This window comes from Bos taurus, chromosome 19 (assembly GCF_002263795.3).
Source record: "Bos taurus isolate L1 Dominette 01449 registration number 42190680 breed Hereford chromosome 19, ARS-UCD2.0, whole genome shotgun sequence".
Classification (NCBI taxonomy): Eukaryota; Metazoa; Chordata; class Mammalia; order Artiodactyla; family Bovidae; genus Bos; species Bos taurus.
The window spans coordinates 13,351,337-13,372,506 of NC_037346.1; the positions used below are offsets into that span (position 1 = coordinate 13,351,337).

At 41.2% G+C, this 21,170-nt stretch overlaps 1 protein-coding gene across 2 annotated transcripts in view; it reads left to right on the plus strand.

Annotated features, from left to right (window-relative positions):
* AATF (apoptosis antagonizing transcription factor) overlaps nucleotides 1-21,170 on the plus strand; it is a 108,058-nt gene that overhangs the window by 39,055 nt on the left and 47,833 nt on the right. The window contains exons 5-9 of one of the 2 annotated variants that reach the window (XM_005220045.5): nucleotides 3,835-3,949; nucleotides 5,595-5,796; nucleotides 6,331-6,495; nucleotides 8,023-8,106; nucleotides 19,581-20,024. In XM_005220045.5, the coding sequence (XP_005220102.1) occupies nucleotides 3,835-3,949; nucleotides 5,595-5,796; nucleotides 6,331-6,495; nucleotides 8,023-8,106; nucleotides 19,581-19,700 (686 nt within the window). In that variant the 3' untranslated portion in view covers nucleotides 19,701-20,024. Of the gene's footprint in view, nucleotides 1-3,834; nucleotides 3,950-5,594; nucleotides 5,797-6,330; nucleotides 6,496-8,022; nucleotides 8,107-19,580; nucleotides 20,025-21,170 lie in introns of those variants that run through there. The other variant, XM_002695618.7, reaches the window with a different exon arrangement.

Consider the following 21,170-nt stretch of genomic DNA (forward strand, 5'->3'; position numbering starts at 1 on the left):
TGCTTCAGTCGTGTCTAACTCTTTGATGCCCCGTGGACTGTAGCTGCCAGGCTCCGCTGTCCATGGGATTCTCTGGGCAAGAGTACTGGAGTGGGTTGCCGTTTCCTCCTCCAGAGGAAGCTTTCCTGATCCAGGGATAGAACCTGTGTCTCCTGCATTGAAGGCAGATTCTTTACTGGCTGAGCTGTCTGGGAAGTTACACACTTAGCACATTTAGACTTTAAAGTAATTCTTGTCTTTAAAATTGTTATGTCTAAGACTTCTCTGGTGATCCAGTGGTTAAGACTCTGCCCTTCCAATGCAGAGGGTACAGGTTTGATGCCTGGTCAGGGAACTCAGATCATACATGCTGTGTGATGTGACCTAAAAAAGAAAAAATTGTTATGTCTTTATTCTTTTTTTTCTTCTTGCCTACTTCTCATCTGTTTTTACTTAATCCATTTCCCTAAAACTATCAGAGGAATAATTCTGTATTATTTTTTCCTCTTGAGAATAATTTTTTATCATTATATTTGGTGGAAAGTTTTGTTAAAATTCAGAGCAACGGGTTGAGAATCTTGGGTTGGAACACAAGGCATTTTGGATTTCTTCAGATATTGCAGGTCCTCCCAAGTGATATGGATATGTACTGATTATAAAAGGATTAGAATATGGAATTTATAAATGATAAATGATCAAGGATCTTACGCTATTTATAAACAGGGAAGTTGTATTTATATAGTCTTATATGGAGATTATTGGAGGAATGCAAAGGAGCTGCTAGGTCACTGAGTTCCTTCTGACCAATTCAGGGGGACTTTCTCAGGTAAGCTCTTAGCCTTACAGTGAAATGGGGTGCTACAGCATGATCTGTTTGGAGAACTGGTCTGAGTCATGTGTTGGTGTCCCAGTGATAAAATAGGTTGGGATGCAAAATAGTGAGGAAGTTACTCAGCAGAAGCAGAAGAGTTAGAATCAAATTGATAAAAATCAGATAAACGGAAGTTTGTGTGAGCTGGTTAGTCTGAAATGTGAACAGAAATGAATGTGCTGCTGCTGCTGCTGCTGCTTAGTCGCTTCAGCCGTATCCGACTCTGTGCGACCCTATGAACTGCAGCCCGCCAGGCTCCTCTGTCCATGGGATTCTGCAGGCAAGAATGAATACTGGAGTGGGTTGCCATGCCCTCCTCCAGGGGAGCTTCCCGACCCAGGGATTGAACCTGGGTCTCCTGCATTGCAGGCAGATTCTTTACTGAATGAGCCACAAAATGAATGAATGAAATAAAGCCCAAGAAATGAATGTAAGGTCTGCTAAATGAGAGTCAGGATGCTTGAAAGAAGATTATGTTTCCTTAAGGGAAAGAGGGAAGGACTGATAGAAGCATAGCCAGAGACAAATGGACAACTCTTAGTGATAATACATATGGAAAACACAGGATTTAGCCACTGATCGAATATACTGAATACCGGCACCAAAATGTCAGTGATCGCCTATGAAAATTAAACAGAGACGAGAGAAGCAGACAAAGGAGAAGGATTGGATTGGAAGAAAAAACTTTTGTTTCTGACGTGGGGTGTTTGAGGGAGTGATGGAGCATCCAAGTGGAGATTTTCTTAGTTGCTGGAAATGTGAGAGTTTGATTATAAAGAGATGTCTGAATGCTATCAAAACATATCTAGTAATTATCAACGTCTAGTTAGCCCCTTTAGTAGGATTAGTAGGATTATGCTGATAAGGAAGGTAAGAGTGTGTTTCTCAGAGAGCCAGTTTTTATTCTGAAAGTTCTTGGTCGTAGACGTTACACTTGATCCCGACCAGCTTTATTATGAATACATCCTGTTGGCTGTGAGAACTGGGTGAGAACACGTGCCCGATGAGCAGATTTCCAATACACAATTCAGTACACTGATCGATCCAGAGCCTGGGGTTCCATATCCCTGCATCCAGCCAACTTTGAACCAACGATATTTGGAAAGAAACTAGTGTGGAGATTCCTTAAAAAACTGGAAATAGAACTGCCTTATGATCCAGCAATCCCACTGCTGGGCATACACACTGAGGAAACCAGAAGGGAAAGAGACACGTGTACCCCAATGTTCATCGCAGCACTGTTTATAATAGCCAGGACATGGAAGCAACCTAGATGCCCATCAGCAGATGAATGGATAAGAAAGCTGTGGTACATATACACAATGGAGTATTACTCAGCCATTAAAAAGAATACATTTGAATCAGTTCTAATGAGATGGATAAAACTGGAACCTATTATACAGAGTGAAGTAAGCCAGAAAGAAAAACACCAATACAGTATACTAACACATACATATGGAATTTAGAAAGATGGTAACAATAACCCTGTGTACGAGACAGCAAAAGAGACACCGATGTATAGATCAATCTTATGGACTCTGTGGGAGACGGAGAGGGTGGGGAGATTTGGGAGAATAGCATTGAAACATGTATAATATCATGTATGAAACGAGTCGCCAGTCCAGGTTCGATGCACGGTACTGGATGCTTGGGGCTGGTGCACTGGGACGACCCAGAGGGAGGGTAGGGGAGGGAGGAGGGAGGAGGGTTCAGGATGGGGAACGCGGGTATACCTGTGGCGGATTCATTTTGATATTTGGCAAAAGTAATACAATATTGTAAGTTAAAAAAAAAAAAAAGTACAGAAGAAAAAAAAAGAAAGAAAAAAAAATGTCAGAAAGTTCCGAAAATTTGCAGCACTCTTGACAACCATTTCCACAGTATTTGTATCATATTCACAACAATTTATGTAACATTGACATTATACTAGTTGTTATAAGTAATCTAGAGATGATTTGAAGTATGTGTGAGGATATGGGTAGGTTATATGGGTTATATGCAAATTAGGCCCTTTGATATAAGGAAGGGACTTGAGCACCTGTGGATTTTTGCTACCCAGGGGGAGAGGCCCTGGAACCAATCCCGTGAGGATACAGAGCGATCACTGTATTGCGAACAGGAAGTCATTAACTTGGGTGTGTGTTCATGAACAGGAACTTTCCATAAGGGTATATGCTGAGAGCGGAGAAGACAATGGCACCCCACTCCAGTACTCTTGCTTGGAAAATCCCATGGACGGAGGAGCCTGTCAGGCTGCAGTCCATGGGGTCGCCAAGAGTCGGACACAACTGAGCAACTTCACTTTCACTTTTCACTTTCATGCATTGGAGAAGGAAATGGCAGCCCACTCCACTGTTCTTGCCTGGAGAATCCCAGGGACGGGGGAGCCTGGTGGGCTGCCATCTACGGGGTCCCACAGAGTCGGACATGACTGAAGTGACTTAGCATAGTATAGCATAGCATACACTGAGAGACCAAATGAATGAGGTGGCAGCTCACACCAGAGGCAGAGAAGATCTCTCAGGGAAGGGAGGTGGTGGTGATAGGAATCCTAGGACTAAGTTGTGCTTCTGGGGGGAAAAGAGAAGGTATTACTTAAGGAGCCAGTTGATAAAGGGATAATCCAAGAGGCAACTGTAGAAGGATAACTGAGATAACACCAGAGGAAGAAAATGATTGCTTATGATGACAGACAAGGAAGGATTTTGTCAAACTTAGTAAATTTAAGAACTCAGAACTTATTGCAGATGTTTTAAGTTTCTTACACATGTTTCCTTGCCTGTTCTCCACAAGGACTCTAGGAGGTAGGCACTGTTACTATTTCCTTTCAGGAATTCTGCATTTCAGAGAGTTCTTAGGCCCGGCCAGTCCTGTACTCCTCTCCCGCCCAGCCAGTACTACTCGGGAGGCAGGCGTCAGAGGCATCACCTGCTTTGGAGCACTGTAGGTAATTAACTGTTCCTTTTCCCTGCTTTATTTCCCAGGTCACAAGGCACTTAAAGCACTGTTGAGGTCATTGGTAGATCTCCAGGAAGAGTTGCTTTTCCAGTACCCAGACACTAGGTATCTCGTAGATGGGACAAAACCCAAAGCAGAAAGGTAAGGAGGAATGGAACTATGGAATCTGTCTTTTCATCTGAATATTTTCCCACTGTTTATAAAGTCAGGTCCTTCCAGAAGATATCAGACTTCTTAATGTTAGTAAACTATTAATAGAAAGAGCCTCTCACATTTAATTGGTAGCCAGGATGGCATATAAATTGGAAATTATCTTTTGGATTTTTATGTGTAGTTGTGCCTAATTGTGTTTGTGCATGTGTGCATGCTCAGTCGCTAGGTTGTGTCCAACTTTTTTGTGACCCCGTGGACTGTAGCCTGCCAGGCTTCTCTGTCCATGGGATTCTGCAGGCAAGAATCCTGGAGTGGGTTGCCATTCCCTCCTCCAAGGGATCTTCCCAACCCAGGGATCAACCTGTGTCTCCTGCATTGCAGGTGTATTCTTCACCACTGAGCCACCTAGGGAGCCCAGTTACCTTTGTAAGCTTCTGCAAAAAACTTGCCTCTGGGGGTTGGGGGCTGCACCTCTCGGCTTGTGGGATCTTAGTTCCTCGACTAAGGATCAAACCCAGAGCCCTGGCAGTGAGATCACTGAGGCTTAACCACTGGACCACTAGGGAATTCCCCAAACTTGCCTTGTTTTTTAGATCTAGTGAAATTATTGGTGAAAGCACATTTTTAGTATGAATGCATAATTGATGTTTACGAAGCCCTTTGTTGCCCATACATGGAATTGCCAGTTGCAACCATCGACTTTTTAGTAAGGGAAGAGGCAGTTATTTTGACTGGTGGAAACCTTTTGGAAAATAGCAGAATAAACTTTTTTTTCCCTTCCTGAAATGATCACACCTGATGAAGGGTCACCCGCCTCCTTGACCTCTCCCTCTGGCTGAGCCTGCTGCAAGTGGTACCTGCCTGTTGTTTTCCGTTGCACTTCTCTTCCGCTCCACTCCTTTCCACTGAGTTAGTTTGAAGGACAGAGGAGAGGAGCTCTCTTGTAGGAAGCACTTCCTGTGTGTTGGGGTCGGCAGTCCATAGAGTGCAGCGGGTTCTAACTGGAGGCTACGTTCTCAGGCGGTTGAGGGCATTGCAGTCTAGCTTGGGTTCTGTGGCCTATCGCTTTGAGTTTTCTTCACATTCTGCTTCTCTTCATTTGGTTCGACTAATACTATTCAGCTTTCCCGAACAATTGGTTACAGAGAGACATATTCCCCTTATTGATTTGGGGATTAAGGTCATAAAAGTATGATTATGTGTTTAATTTTTAAAGACCCTGCTATAACAGTATAGGCCTGGTTCATGTGCATTTCTAATAATGTTTTTAACAACCTCATTTACTTTTATGGTTTTCTTACCTTTTAAAAATATTTTTGAAACCACCTATTTTTATGTTTATTTGAAAAAGTACAGAAGTTTTTGTTTGACTGTGTGAATGCTCTCTTACAACAGAAAAAAGCCATACTCTTTAAAAAAAAAATTTTTTTTTTAATTTATTTGTTTGGCTGCGTGGGATCTTTAGTTGCCACACGTGGTATCAAGTTCCCTGACCAGGTATCGAACCTGGGCCCCCTGCTTTGGGAGCGCAGTCTTAGCCACTGGGCCACCAGGGAATACTCCTGACTGCACATGGGCCTAGGTTTTACTCAGGTAACGTTTATTTACATTGGATTCTTACTGGGTTTTCCAGTGAAGAGGAGATTTCCAGTGATGATGAAGAGCTCGTAGAGAAGAAGAAGCCGCAGAGGAGGGCCCCGACAAAGAGGAAGCTGGAGACGGAGGACTACCCCAGCTTCATGGCGAAGCGCTTCGCCGACTTCACTGTCTATAGGAACCGCACGCTCCAGAAGTGGCACGATAAGACCAAGCTGGCTTCTGGAAAACTGGGGAAGGCAAGCGTGGGTGCCTGTGTGTGTGTGTATGTGAGTGTGTGAGGCAGGTCGTGGCAACCTGAAGCGGCTGTGAGAAATGGGAGCTACAGCTCCCTTATATGGATGATGCCTTGATGTGGTAGTCATCCGTCATCTCTGTGGAAAAATTTACTGAACTCCTACCACTGAGGTTTATACCATTCAGGCGTGGGTTTTCAACTTTATTAGTAAGGAGTGTTTTAAGTCTAGAAATGGTGGCCTTGTAAGTGTTGGAAAAACAAAATACCTTAAAGAAACGGATTTTACCACAATTAATATTAAAGGAGCAGAAGTTAATCTCTGTGTATAGGAAAGAAATGTGACCTGCTTAAGACTAATTTTTAGTTTTTTTCTGAGAACAATCACAGCCATTCACCCACTCAGCCTTTAACCGAAAGCCCCTCCTGGAAAGAGGATTGTCTGTTTCTCTGCTGACACAGAAAGATATAGAAACCAACGTCGCTGGCTTCTGCAGAGACTTTGCGCGTTATCTGACACTGGTTGATATTGTTGCAGGGTTTTGGTGCCTTTGAACGCTCAATCTTGACTCAGATCGATCATATTCTGATGGACAAAGAAAGATTACTTCGAAGGACACAGACCAAGCGTTCTGTCTACAGAGTTCTTGGCAAACCTGAGCCAGCAGTCCAGCCTGTCCCGGAGAGTCTGCCAGGGCAGCCGGTAAGGACTCTGATGCATGGTGATTACGGGAGCAGTTCCTAAAGGAGGCTAATTAACTGGACGATCTGCTCACCTCCTTGTAGGTATTCCTTGGGGTATAAGAAATAAACGAAAGAAAGGGGGGAAAAAAGCACTGCTTTGTTTGAGAAACTGAGATGATGTCAGAGGGGAAAGTTTTTAAAAAATGAAGCCACTGGGGCACAGTTCTTGAGGTGCTAGACTAGTGTGTTACCCCTTTGCCTGGCAAAGAAATAAAGCCACTCTTTCTCCTAAACAAAAAATAATAATGAATAAAGCTATTATTAACTTGTGTATAGCCTTCTCTTAATTTTGAGTTTGATATGAGTCTGGTCATGGAAGCATTTGTAATTCAGTTTTTAAAATTCAGTTTTAAAGCTTCTTCTTTAGAAGCACTAATATTGAGTTGAGTGTGTACTTTAGACTTTCCTTTGCATGTTTATATGCTCCAGGAAAGGATCCAGAATTGGAAGAGGCAGATTCTTCTGTCTAAAGGAAACTGTTTTATTTATAATAGAAATATATACTTAATATGTATTTCTTAAGTTCAGAAGAATTTTAAATGAAAAGTAAAATTCCCCTAGTCTGAAAATTCCACTCCTTAGGTTTAACCAATGTTCATAGTTGTAACAAGGTTTTAGGTATTTTCTACACACACACACACACACACACATAACACATAATGCATTCATAAAAATATGGTTTTTGGAACTTTCCTCCTGGCCCAGTGGTTAAGACCCCATGCTCCCAATGCAGTGGGCATGGGTTCAGTCCCTGGTTGGGGAACTAAGATCCCACATAGCCTGCACGGCATGGCCAAAAAAAACAAAAAAAAATTGTCTATTTTTTTTTAACTAAATGGGATGGATATATATGTGTGTATAAATATATAAGTTATACATACAATCTTACAGCTTTCTAAATTATTCTAGATATTTTTCCAGGCTATTACGTAGAGATCTACCTCATTTTTTCTAATGGCTAGAGTATTCCATTGTATGGATGTGTGCTAGAATTTATTTGAACAGTGGATATTTATGTTTTCTCTAGTTTTAGAAACAGTGCTATAAGAAACATTCCTGAGCATTTATATGCTTTTGTTTTTATGTGAACATGTGGATACACTTTTAGAAGTGGAAATATTAAGGAGAATATGCATTTTAAATTCTGATAGATGTTGTAAAATTGCCTCAAAAAGGCTGGTGTATTTTCCATTACTGAAGATTGCCTGTTTTGGAGATGAAAAATGATGTTTTTTCATCTCAATTTGCTTGTATTAGAATGAGATTAAATATATTTTCATATAACCATTGAGTATTTGTGTTTTTTCTGTCAAGTGCCTATTAATGTTTTGCCCATTTTTCAACAGCATTATTTTTGTTCTTTAATTGTGAGAGCTCTTTATATCTTAAGGAAGATAGTGGTTTTACTGTTCTACACATTCTTTATAGTCACTGCATTACTTTGTTAACCTCATTGGGATTCACTTTTTCCTTCTCGCTGATGTAGGAGATCCTTCCTGAGGCCCCTGCCAATGCCCACCTGAAGGACTTGGATGAAGAAATCTTTGATGATGATGACTTTTATCACCAGGTATGATTTTTACACTCTGTTCTTTTGTTATAAATCAGGCTTTAGCATTTTAAGACACCTGATAGAATTCTCTGACCTAAAGGTAGCTATCTTACCTTAGAAGGATAGAGTCAGACAGGGTTTCTGAACATGTACTCAGAATCGACTTGCTGTGTAGTTCTAGATGTGTTACTTTGGTTTTATATTTTTCCTCCTGAAATGAAAATAGCTACAGCTTCTTTGTTAGTTGTTACAGAGTGTAAGTTACTGTAGAACAGTTTCAGTGTCTTTGCATCAGGTGACTTATTTTCTCTCAGCCACTTTTGATGATGTTCCTGGAGGATTTATTTTTTGTTTGGTTTCTTGTCCTGTTACTAGCAGGTAAGGACATGGGGTTGAAAGGCCAGAATCCCAGAATTCTTGAATTGTGCTTCTGCTTCTGTCATATTACATCTCTTCTCTTAAAACTTCCTTGTGTGTGTGCATGTTCAAATCAGTTAGGTACATATTGAGGTTGCCTGCCACTGTTGATTATAATAATAGTGTAGTGCTTTGAAAACAGAAGGAATTGCTAGAGGTTGAAATCTAGTCCAGTTCTCAGTGTCTCCTCACAGTCATTCCCCCTGTTCTTGCTCTGCCCCTGCCATCTGCTGTCGTGCTGATCTTTCTGATGACGGTTGTACCATCTAGGTAGACTAAAATCTGGGCTAGTCTAAAGAACTAAAATAATTTCCTCTAATCCTGGGTCTCTTATCAGTCATACATCTTAATGAAACGTGCTGTAGGCTGTCCCCTCTCTAGCTCTAGAGAGTCAGGGATGCTGTTCAGTTTTGGTTGAGTCATTATTTGTCACAATGATCCTTGTTAACTTTTATGGAAGACTTTTCAAATGCTTGTTGGGGGTGTAGCTGTAATGATGGTCCTGTGTAGTATATGGAAGTATGAAGGAAGGAACACAGAAAACTACACTGTGAAGAAAGTAGAAAAAGTGATTCTGTATTGAGGAAACCTCTGGTTTTGCCCTAAAAAAGAGAGAGAGATATTTTAAAATTAATCTTGCTGTTCACTCTCACTCTGATGTTCCATAAAATTATTGCTGTGCATCTTAAAAGTAATGATGAGAGGGTGGAGGCAAGAGGATTGGTGTGTGGCCCCAGGTGTTCCCAGTCAGAGGTCTTGATTCTTTTTTCCTTTTTTTCTATTATAATGTCCATTTGTCAGAAGAGTGGGGAACTCTGTTTTGCTCTAGACTGTCTAAGAGAGTACCTGACATGGGATACTAATGCTGTGTGAATGTGTGAGATCATGGGAGACAATCCAAAATGTTCCAGTCTTCATTAATTGAAGTGTACATTGTTCGATAGAAAGTGCATCATAAATTAAATAGACCTAATGAAATAAACTGAAATTACTGGGGGAAGCTGCTTCCACTGGCAATCCTTAGTCTGAAAGATTTTTTTTTTTTGGCCTGGAGGTCTGCTTAAAAAGAAATAGCATTACTTGATTGGCCCTTCATCCCAATTAATAATTTTAACTTCGATAAATTCTGATTTCAGTTATGACTAGTCACATCTTCGCTTTTCCCCTTGCTGGTTAATTGGGGTGCTGGGGTTAATCTAAATTAAAACTTAAACTAATAGAGGTCAGCGAAGCAGCTGAAACACCTGAGTGAAACAAATGGGGCTGCCAGGCACAACTTTATCTTGGCTGTTTCCCAAGAGGGAAGTGGCAGCAAATTGGAGTTGTTTCAGCCTTCTGTAAAGGTGAATGATGGGTGACACTTGTGAATGTACAGCATCTCCGGAAGCATTCCAGATTGCTTTGCTGCCGCACCAACTGCTGCCATCCACGCACAGTCAGTAGGAGCTGGACCAGTTGCCAACATCTGGCAGCACAGCAAGGAATGGGTGCAAGGCTTGAAACCCCGCAGATTCTAAATATGGTGCTTAGAAGTGTGCAGGCTTTAATCACTTACCACTCTTTGGCAGCAGGCTACGACAGCTTATCCCAGCCTCGTACATCACAGTCGACATCTGCTGAGCCGCCAGGCAGCTGCACATTCATTTTCTTTTCTTGCCTTTTCTCTTTGCCTCCTATTCCTCTTCTTCTTCGAACTACCCCCCCACTTCCCCTCCCCCCAACCCCATCCCCCGCCTGCCTTCAGTTTTCCCCCCCCTCCCCCAATATGCTTCTTGGGAGAGATGATCTGTAAAGATTACCGCTTCATTGTGTGCAAGTAATTGTGGTGATGCCAGGCCCTTGACAGACACAACGTAGCACCTGTTCTGCTGACCTGGTTAATTTCTTCTGTTGAGTGGGATTTACCAGAGATTGGAGCTGAAGCCAATTCAATGATAAGGCTAAAGAAAATGGCTGTATGTTTTCTGTCACCTCCCAATTAAATTGGCTTCATAAAGTGCTTTCCTTTATTTGTCAGGGTAGTAAGCCTGAGCTAAGTGTTGCATTCAGAAGTGGTACAATGTATTACAATGGGCTGTGAGTTTTCATTTGTGTTTTTTGATGCGGTGGGTTGTTTGGAAGAGCTTGGTGGTGAATATAATAACGTTTCGCCTTTTTTTTTTTTTTTAACCATACTTGAAGCCAGACTCTTTGGGTCCATGTTTTGTAAGGAAGAGATTATAGCCACATTGAATTTTAATGTTTCATTGTAAGGGTTTAAAGGCTTACTTGGTTAAGTCATGTGTCTCGAGGCTGTGTAAATGGCCCTCACCACTGAGAATGGTGTTCAGGGTCAGAATACATACACTCTCACTCTCTTTGTTTCATAATGGGCCTTAAATCACTACAACTTAAAAAATATGTCTGTGTTATTTAATAAAGGTACATGAGAGTGTGTATGTGTATGTATAAGCAAATACATATGGAGTAGGGAGAGGACTGGAGAGTATCAGATACTGTAATGGTACTTCTTTTGAGCTGAAAAGAACCTCACAATAATGAGTCCCTGAGACATTAAGTAACTTACTGAAAGTCACATACTAGTACTCTATCCAAGATTTTTTAGGCCAAGCCCTGTTCTTCCCATACCTTTGTTTCTTAAATATTTCATTTGTGAGCCATAGGAAGACTTCACTATAGTATTATGCTTTTCGTTTTGTAAATAACTGAGCTTCATTTTCTTAGAACCAGAAGAAACATTATGTTGTGTTAGAAAGTAATTTTTTTCTCCCTTTGAAGGCAAATGATTTATTGAACTCCTGGTTTCTTAACAATTTTAATGAAAACAATTAACCTTCTAGTTGTGTTCCTGATTTGTTTGGAGTTGCTGAAAGCTCAGAGTGTGCCCAGTGGTGACGATTTTAGGAGGGAAACTGTTGACAGGCTTCAAACGTTGCTGAGTTCTCACTTGCTGGTGGGATCAGCTCCCATCTGGCTCAGGTGTTGTTAGAATTCATCCCTAGAGATTATTTCATAAAATATGAAGGTTACAAATGACCATGAAGGAAGGGCCATGTTTTCAGTGTCTATTGTTCATTTTCATGATCCCATTTGCAACTTTATTTTTTTTTTTTTTTGACATTAAGTGCTTTTAAGGTTGGAGAAGACTATGGCACCCCACTCGAGTACTTTTGCCTAGAAAATCCCATGGATGGAGGAGCCTGGTAGGCCGCAGTCATGGGGTTGCTAGAGTCGGACACGACTGAGTGACTTCACTTTCACTTTTCACTTTCATGCATTGGAGAAGGAAATGGCAGCCCACTCCAGTGTTCTTGCCTAGAGAATCCCAGGGACGGGGAAGCCTGGTGGGCTGCTGTCTACAGGGTTGCACAGAGTTGGACACGACTGAAGAGACTTAGCAGCAGCAGCTTTTAAGATATGTTGTCTATATTGCCATTTAAAGTTGATTTTTGACTCGATAGGCCTGAGTTCTCAAAGAACGGAGGAAGGACTAATGTTTACTGAACACTAGTAACGTGCCAGTTCCTGGACTGATTAGACAGGTACTTGACTCATGTCTTCATTTCATCCTCCCAGGATTCCCAGGTTGAGCTATGACTGTACTTAGCAATAAGCTATAAAGTGACTATAAAGTGACTGAGTTTTTTTTAAAGCATTAAAAAAAAATTTTTTTTTAAATTAATTATTGCTGCCCACAGGCTTTCTCTAGTTGCAGTGAGCGGGAGCTGCTCCCCAGTTGTGGTGTGTGGACTCCTCGAGGTGGCGCCTGGTACGGAGCACAGGCTCTGAGTGTACAGGCTTCAGCTGGGGCGTGTGGCCCCTGGAGCACGGCCTCGCTGGCGGTGGCGCCCTGGCAAGTGACTGGGTTTGTTCTTTTCATAGCCGAGACCTCAAATTAGTTTCTTGTCACCTCGTGAGGTATTTTGCTCTGAAAGGACTAATTGAGCTTAGATATTGACGGGTCGATACCTGGATTTCTGAGGGTTCATTAGGGTTTCATATGTTGCTTCTAACTCTGTTTAGTTTTGATTTGGTTTGTCCTGTCACTTTGAATTTAACCAAGAGCAGCTGGAGAAAGACATAATAGATTCTGTTCTTTTGATGACCACTTTGATGGGTTAAATTTTTCCTTTCATCTGCCATCAGGACATGTCTATAGCTGACCCTGCCACATGCTGGACATATGTGTCTAAGACATTTGATAATGTCATAAACAAGTAATTACTAATTCAGTGAACTATTAAAAGTCGATAATGTTAAGAAATAGAGAAGAGGCAAGCTTTCTGACATGGTGGTTTACTTTAGTTAAATTGGTGAGTGATTAATATGGATGGCTGATAGGGTAGCTTTAATTGTATGCATTTAGATTGTAGTGTGAATAAGGGATGTGTAAGGCCATTCCTATGGTTAACGGCCATACAGTGTTCTTGTTGGCATGTGTCTTTCCAGTGGTTCGGTTGATGGCTGAGAATATGCTTTAAAGTCTGATTGGAACCTACTCCTTTTAATTTGTTGCTGGAAAACAGATCTGTTCAGAGCAGTATTTCATTTTTAGTTTGACTTTGAGATGTTGCTGCTATTTGAGATGTGGATAGTGTTTCTTAAAAGTTTGATAAAATTTATTACATGTATATCTTCTTGGTGACTTTAGAGAGGATGTATATATGAAGTGCATAATTTTGAAAACTGAAATTATGGCTGAAGTTAGAGCAGAGAGTTAATCAGTTAGGTTTCTTAAGATGTAATAAAGGAGTTGAAAAAACAAACCCCAAACCAATATCAATGTCTAATTAAACCCCAGTTTTAATAATTACAAGATTATGTTTTGAATCTATACAAGAATTTTATTTGAGATACATTCTAGTTTCTGTGTTTCCATTGTCTGTCTGTCAGTGTTTAGTCCCAAAGATAGTATCAATATTGGCATTTGATAGCTAGTGTGGCCTTGCTATTATGGAGCCTGCACACACAAAAGCCACATTTTAAATGCAAGGTCGAGAAATTTCATCAAACAGCAGCGTCAAGGGAAGGCACACACGCCTGGCCCTCATTTCTTTCAGTTCTCTTGCTTTAAAAAAACACCGGAGCATGACTTTGGTTCTACTGCTTCGTGTAGACAAAGGTAAAACCTCAGAACAAAGCCTAAAACAGGCTCCATTTGATGGAGCCAGCTAGGAAAGAAAGAAGAATTGGCCTCAAACCATCAAAGAAACTTTTCAAATGCAAGTGGTCCCGTGGTAGTTTACTAGGCAAATATGTGGCCAAAATTGCCTTTTCTATACTCATGTTAAACCCAGTGTGAGCTGGTTAAGTGTTAGACACAGGATTCCAGCAGTGTTTGAGTAGACTCCAGCGAAGAGTTTGGCACTTTAGAAAAGGGGGCACTATCTGTTCACCAAACTGGGCCTGGTGTCGTCTTGTTTTTAAATTATATTCAGTGTATGTAGCTTCTTAAAGCTTTACTGTAAAAGTAAATTATAGGGACAGTGACTTAGCATAAAAGGGGAAGTTAATAAACAGCTTTAAAAATTATGTGTATTGTAGATCTAGCATAGAACCTAATTGCTCTGAAGTTAGATAGTGTCTCTGAAAATTGTCCATTCCAAACTGTCTTTATACTGGAGCCTAGGGGACTAGGGTAGGATCGTCTCGTCTTTAGACACTTAAATCCAGGTGGTGTTAGTCCCTGTTTGATTTTCTTATTTCTTATTCACTTACTTGTGGCTGCCCTGGGTCTTGGCTGCGGTGCATGGCTTCTCATTCAGCGGCTTCTCCAGTTGTGGGGCCGCGGGGTCTGGTGTGGGGGCTTTAGTAGCTGCAGCATGCCGGCTCAGTAGTTGTGGCGCATGGGTTTAGTTGCTCTGAGGCATGTGGGATCTTCCCCAACCAGGGATTGAACCTGTGTCCCTTGAATTGGCAGGCAGATTCTTGACCACCAGCGAAGTCCTGACTTGCTAGCATATTACGCTGCCTTTTGACCTGACACACTTAAAAGTCCATTTGAGTGTTTTCTTTTCAGATTCATAACTGTTTAGGAAACTGAAGATCCAGAATATTTGTTCATACTGTGACAGTTCACACGTGTCACTTTCATGCGGTTATGGGCTTCTTTCACTAATTGCTATACCAGACGCTGGTTTTACAAAGACTAATAAGACAAACCCCTGCCCGAGGAATTTGTCATCTAATGAGAGCAAAAGTGAAAGTGTTAGTCACTCAGTCATGTCTGACTCTTTACGACCCCATGGACTGTAGCCCGCCAGGTTCCTCTGCAGGCAGGAATACAAGAGTGGGTAGCCATTCCCTTCTCCAGCGGATCTTCCCAACCCAGGGATCGAACCTGGGTCTCCTGCATTGCAGGTGGATTCTTTAAGGTCTGAGCCAGCAGGGGGAATCCTAACAAGAGCAGAATTCTCAATTTTGTAGTCAGATAGCTCCTCTTTCAGAGTATGACTTTAATAAAATTTAAATGAAGAAAATAAATGGTGCACGAGAGCAATCAGGTCCTTGATATGAAAACATACATGTAGCTAAGACTGAGCTCCCAATGCAGGGGGCCTGGGTTCGATCCCCGGTCAGAGAACTAGATCCTACATGCCGAACTAAGAGTTCACATTTCGCAACTAAAATTCCTTGATGCCACAGCTAAGACCTGGCACAGCCAAATAAATAAATAATGTTTAAACAAAACAAAACCATGTAGTTCTGTAGTGCTGTCTTATCACAAATGTGCCTCACATACTTGTTGGCACACAGGTTTTTCTCTCAACAGACTCCTAATTCCTAAAGTCATGTCTCAGTAACTTGTAAAAGACCCTAAGACATGCTGTTAGATATAAACTCTGAATAATATTATAAATTCACTATTTTCCAAGAATTTAGTGATTTTTAGAAGCCAGTATTGCAAATCTGATATCCACTGAAACTTATTTCAGGTTAGAGAAGCCTTCAGGGAGATACTGCTTTGGGAAAGATCCCTGATCTTCCCCTTGCTTACAGAAAGTAATAATAAAACCTTCCTGCTCCCGGCCGGGGGTGAAGGGGAGAGCATTCAGGTTGGTGATGGGTACTTAAAGGTTCGTTTTGCCATAGTCTACCTCTGTGTATTTTTTTTTAATTTTCTGTAATAAAAAGTTGAGAAGAAAAGTCTTTCAGATTTCTTTCTTCCTTCCATTAATTGATTCAGCAAATATGTGAATATCAACTATGTATTTATCGAGTAACTGTTGCTCTAGGCTGTGCTATCTGATGCAGTAGCCACTGGCCACATGTAGCTATTTAAATTTCAGTTGTAGCTAATTAATTAAAATAAAGTTGAAAATTCAGTCTGTCAGTCATGCTAGTCACATATCAAGAGCTGTAGCCACATGTGCTAGGGGCTATTGTGCTGGACAATGCAAATAGTGAATATTTACATCATCACAGAGGCTTCCCAGGTGGCTCATTGGTAAAGAATCCACCTGCCAATACCAGAGACTTGGGTTCAATCCCTGGGTCAGAAAGTGCCCCAGGAGAAGGAAATGCCAACCCACTCTAGTATTGTTGCCTGGGAAATCCCATGGACAGAGGATCCTGGCAGGCCACAGTCCTTGGGGTCACAGACAGTCAGACAGGACTGAGCACACACATACACATATCATCACAGAAAGGTCTGTTGGAGCTCTGTGAGGGGCTGAAACAAAGCAAAGGCCTGCCCTCTGTCTTAGAAACATTCATTCAGTCTTAGAAACAGGATGATACTGCAGTGGAAAACAGTGAAACTGGGTATGGATGAAGGGGCCTAGGACAGGGACGGGATGGTTACTGTTTTCAGGTAGGATGGTCGGGAGATTCAGTGATACTTGAGCAGAGCCCTGAGGGCAGTGCACACCAGACCATGAAAGTTCTGGGGGGAAAGGGGATGGCGAGTGCAAAGGCTCCAAGGCCCTGCCGAGGCTAGTGTGTTCTAGGGAATAGGGAGGCCTGTACCCCCGGGGTGGGGTAGGTAAGAAAGAGTGGGATAGGAGAGCCATAAGTCAGAGCCGTAATGGGAGGCCAGGTCCTGAAGGAGCTTGTAGGCCATCCTAAGGCTTTGGCTTTCACTAGGAAGCCACTGAAGAGTTTTGAACAGAGGAGTCACATGATTGGACTAATATTTTTGACGCATCACTCTGATGTGTTGAGAATCAATTCTAAGGAGGCAGGGTGGCAAGCAGGAAACAGGAGGCTCTCGTGATAGTCCGGGCAAGAGATGGCGGTAGCTGGGACTGCGATGTTTTAGAGGGAGTGCTGACAAGTGGCTGGACTCTGAATTTATGCTGAAAGTTGGACTGATGGGTTTGGCTGATGGATTGTGTGTGCAGTGTGGGAAGAGAGGGATCCAGGATGACTTTAGGGATTTTGGTCTGAGCAGTTGGATGGATGAAATTGCTATTTACTGAACTGGGGACAAACAGTGAGAGAGAAGCTAGTTTGGAGAAGGAATTGGAACTCAGCTTCGGTTACACTAGATTCCACACCCAGCCCCACCCCGACCACATGGACCTATGCTGACTTTAATTATTTTTATTCCAAATTGGTTATATTAAGATATCACTGAAGTAGTCATAGGGAATTGTTGAGGAGGTAGTTATGTATATAATTTTGGAGTTCATGAAGAGGTCTGAACTGAAGAGATGAATCTGAGAGCATATAGATTGTGTTTAATACCATATATGGATTGTATATCTAATACCAAATATAGATTGTATCAGCATATAGATTGTATTTAATACCATGAGACTGGATGAGATCACCTAGGGATTGAAAATGGAGAGAAAAAAAGAAAGAGATGCAAAGCCCACATCCTGGGGCATTCAACATTTTGAGGTTGGGGAGATGAAGAGGATCTAGTATAGGTGTTGGAGAAGGTGAGAGAGAATAAAGGAAGAGTGATTTCCTAGGTTTCATATCAAAGTGATTCAAGGAGGAGGAAATCCAGTATCATCCTGATACTAAAACCAGGCAAAAATATCACAGGGAAAGAAAACTACCGACAATAGAGATACAAAAGTCAGCAATCTACTAGCAAACTCACTCCAGCAACACACATAGGCAGGAATACTGGAGTGGGTTGCCATTCCCTCCTCCAGGGGATCTTCCCAACCCAGGGATCGAACCCGGGTCTCCCACATTGCAGGCGGATTCTTTACTGTCTGAGCCACCAGGAAAGCCCCCCCACCCCCCACCAAAAAAAAAAAAATTATATACCATAACTAAGTGGGATTTAGCCCAGGAATTCAAGATTGTTTTTTTTTTTTTTTAAATTTTATTTTATTTTTAAACTTTACAAATTGTATTAGTTTTGCCAAATATCAAAATGAATCCGCCACAGGTATACATGTGTTCCCCATCCTGAACCCTCCTCCCTCCTCCCTCCCCATACCATCCCTCTGGGTCGTCCCAGTGCACTAGCCCCAAGCATCCAGTATCGTGCATCGAACCTGGACTGGCAACTCGTGTCATACATGATATTATACATGTTTCAATGCCATTCTCCCAAATCTTCCCACCCTCTCCCTCTGCAACAGAGTCCATAAGACTGTTCTATACATCAGTGTCTCTTTTGCTGTCTCGTACACAGGGTTATTGTTAGCATCTTTCTAAATTCCATATATATACGTTAGTATACTGTATTTGTGTTTTTCTTTCTGGCTTACTTCACTCTGTATAATCGGCTCCAGTTTCATCCACCTCATTAGAACTGATTCAAATGTATTCTTTTTAATGGCTGAGTAATACTCCATTGTGTATATGTACCACAGCTTTCTTATCCATTCATCTGCTGATGGACATCTAGGTTGAACATCAAAACTCAGTTAATGTAATCAAATGTTATAAGGGCCAAAAACATGATCATCTCAATAGATGCAGAAAATTGTTTGACACCCTTTTATGATAAACACTCAACAAATAGGGATGGAAGAGAATTCCTTACCTAGTAAGGAACATCTGTGAAAACCTGTAACTAACATCCTATTCAGTGGTGAAAGACAGAAAACTTTCCCCAAAGATTAGAAGTAAGGCAAGGATGCTCTTGCCACTAATATTCAACATTGTACTGGAGTAAATTAGCATGGGCAGTTAGAAAGAAATAAAAGGCATCTAAGTTGGAAAAGAAGAAGTAGAAGTATCTCTTATTTGCAGTTGCCATGATCCTGTATATAGAAATCCCAAAGAAGCCACCGGAAAACTACTCAATCATGAATTGCAGGATACAGAATAAACACAAAAAAATCAGTTGTGTTTCTCTACACCAGCAGTAAGCAGTCTGAAAAGTTAAGAAAGCTATTCCATTTACAATAGCATCCAGAAGAGGAAAATACCCGAGAATAAATTTAACCAAGGAGGTAAAAGACTTACATTGTTGTGTGTGTGTGTGTGTGCGTGTGTGTGTGTGTGCGTGTGCGCACTCAGTCATGTCCAACTCTTTGTGACCCCATGGACTGTAGCCTACCAGGCTCCTCTGTCTGCGGAATGTTTCCAGGCAAGAGTACTGGAGCAGGTTGGCGTTTCCTACTCCAGGGGATCTTCCCAGCTCAGGGTCTGAACCTGTGTCTCTTGCATCTCCAAATTGGCAGGCAGATTCTTTACCATTGGTGCTACCTGTGAAGCCCAAAGACCTGTATGCAAAAAGTTATAAACTTTGCTGAAAGAAATTTTAAAAGACTTAGATAAATGGAAAGCCATCCCATTTCATGAATTAGAAAAATTCTAATTTATGGATTAGAAGACTTAAGTATTGTTAAAATGACAGTACTCCTTAATTGATATACAGATTCAACTCAATCTCTATCAGAATCCCAGCTATCTTTCTGCTGAAAGTGATGAGCAGATCCTAAAATTGATATGGAAATACAAAAGACCCAGGATAGCCAAAACAATCTTGAAAAAGATCGAAGTTGGAGGACTCATAGTTCCTAATTTCAAAACTTATTACAAAGCTATAGTAATTAAGATGTTGTGGTACTGGTATAAGGTTAGGCATTAGATCAATAGAATACGATTGAGAATTCAGAAATAAACCTTTACAGTTATGGTCAATTGATTTTCGACAGGGGTGCCAAGACAGCGGTGAGAAGTCTTTACAACAAATAATGCTAGGACAACTGGATACCCACTTGCAGAAGAGTGAAGTTAGAGCCCTCTCTCATTCCTACGCGAAGATTAACTCTTAAGTTGATATATACCTACACATAAGAGACCGAACTATAAAACTTGTAGAAAAAAACACAGGAGTAAGTCTTCATGACTTCGGGTTAGGAAATAGTTTCTTAAGTATGACCGCAAAAGCACAAGTGACAAAACAGAATAAAAACAGAGACGTTGAACTTCATCGAAATTGAAAACTTTTGAGCTGCAAGAGGTCCTACCGGAAAAGTGGAAAGACCCACAGAGTGGGAGAAGATATTTTTACATTGTCTATCTGATAAAGGACTGGTATCTAGAATATATAAAGAACTCTTAAACTCAATAATAAAAGCAAATAACCTACTAAAAAATGGCGAATGATCTGAATAACCATTTCTCCAAAGAAGGTATTTAAACGACTAGTAAGGTGCTCACCGTTACTAGTCTTTGGGGAAATACAAATCAGAACCACAGTGAATACTACTTTGATCACTAGGATAGCTATGATCAAAAAAGACAGATGATAACAAGTTTGGGGAGAATATGGAGAATCTGGAACCCTCATACACTGTTGGTAGAAATATAAATTGGCGCAGCCTCTATGGAAAACAGTTCGGTAGTTCCTCAGGTCAACCATAGAGTTACCATACGACCCAGCAGTTCTACTCTGAGGTTTACACCCAAAAGAAATGAAAATCGTATGTCCACACAAAAACTTGTACGAGAATATCTGTAGCGTTATTCATAATAGCCATAAAGGAAACAACTCAAGTGACCATCAACCGATAAACAAAATGTGGTATATCCATATAATAAATACTATTCAACCATAAAGAGGATGAAGGTCTGAAACTTGCAACATGGATAACTTTTGAAAACATTATGGTAAGTTAAGTGAAACAAGAGAGTCACAGACCATATTTGTATGATTTATTAAATGCTCCGAATAGGCACACTTTATAGAAGCGAGGAAGTGGATAGGTGGTTGCCTAGGGCTGGCAATATTGGGGGTGAAATGGGAGTAGCTGATGAAAAAAAAGCCAGTCTTTTGACAGTGATGAAAATATTCTGAAATTGATTGTGATGATGGTTGCACACCTCAGTGAATACACAGAACCATTGAATCATAGTCTAAATTGGTGAGCTCTATTGTATGTGCATTTTATCTGAATAAGGTTTTTTTTTCTGTTAAAGAAAAGAGTGACATACTGTGTTGAATGTTGCAGATAGATCAAATAAGGTAAGGAGTGAGAACTGGCTATTTGGTTCAGCAACGTGGAAGCCATTGGGACCTTCACAGAAACTGTTTTGTTTGAGTGTTGAAGCAGGTTCAAGAGAGAATGGAGGGAGAAAAGTTGGAGGCGGCATAGACAGTCTGGAGAAAGCTTGCCCTAAAGGGGAGAAATGGGCAGCAGGGGTCAGGAGTGGGTTTCTTGTTTGGGTTTCAGGTAGATGTCCTCTGTATGTTGCTTTTGTTGTCGTCCTTTTGTTTATTTTTCAGGCTGTGCAGGGTCTTT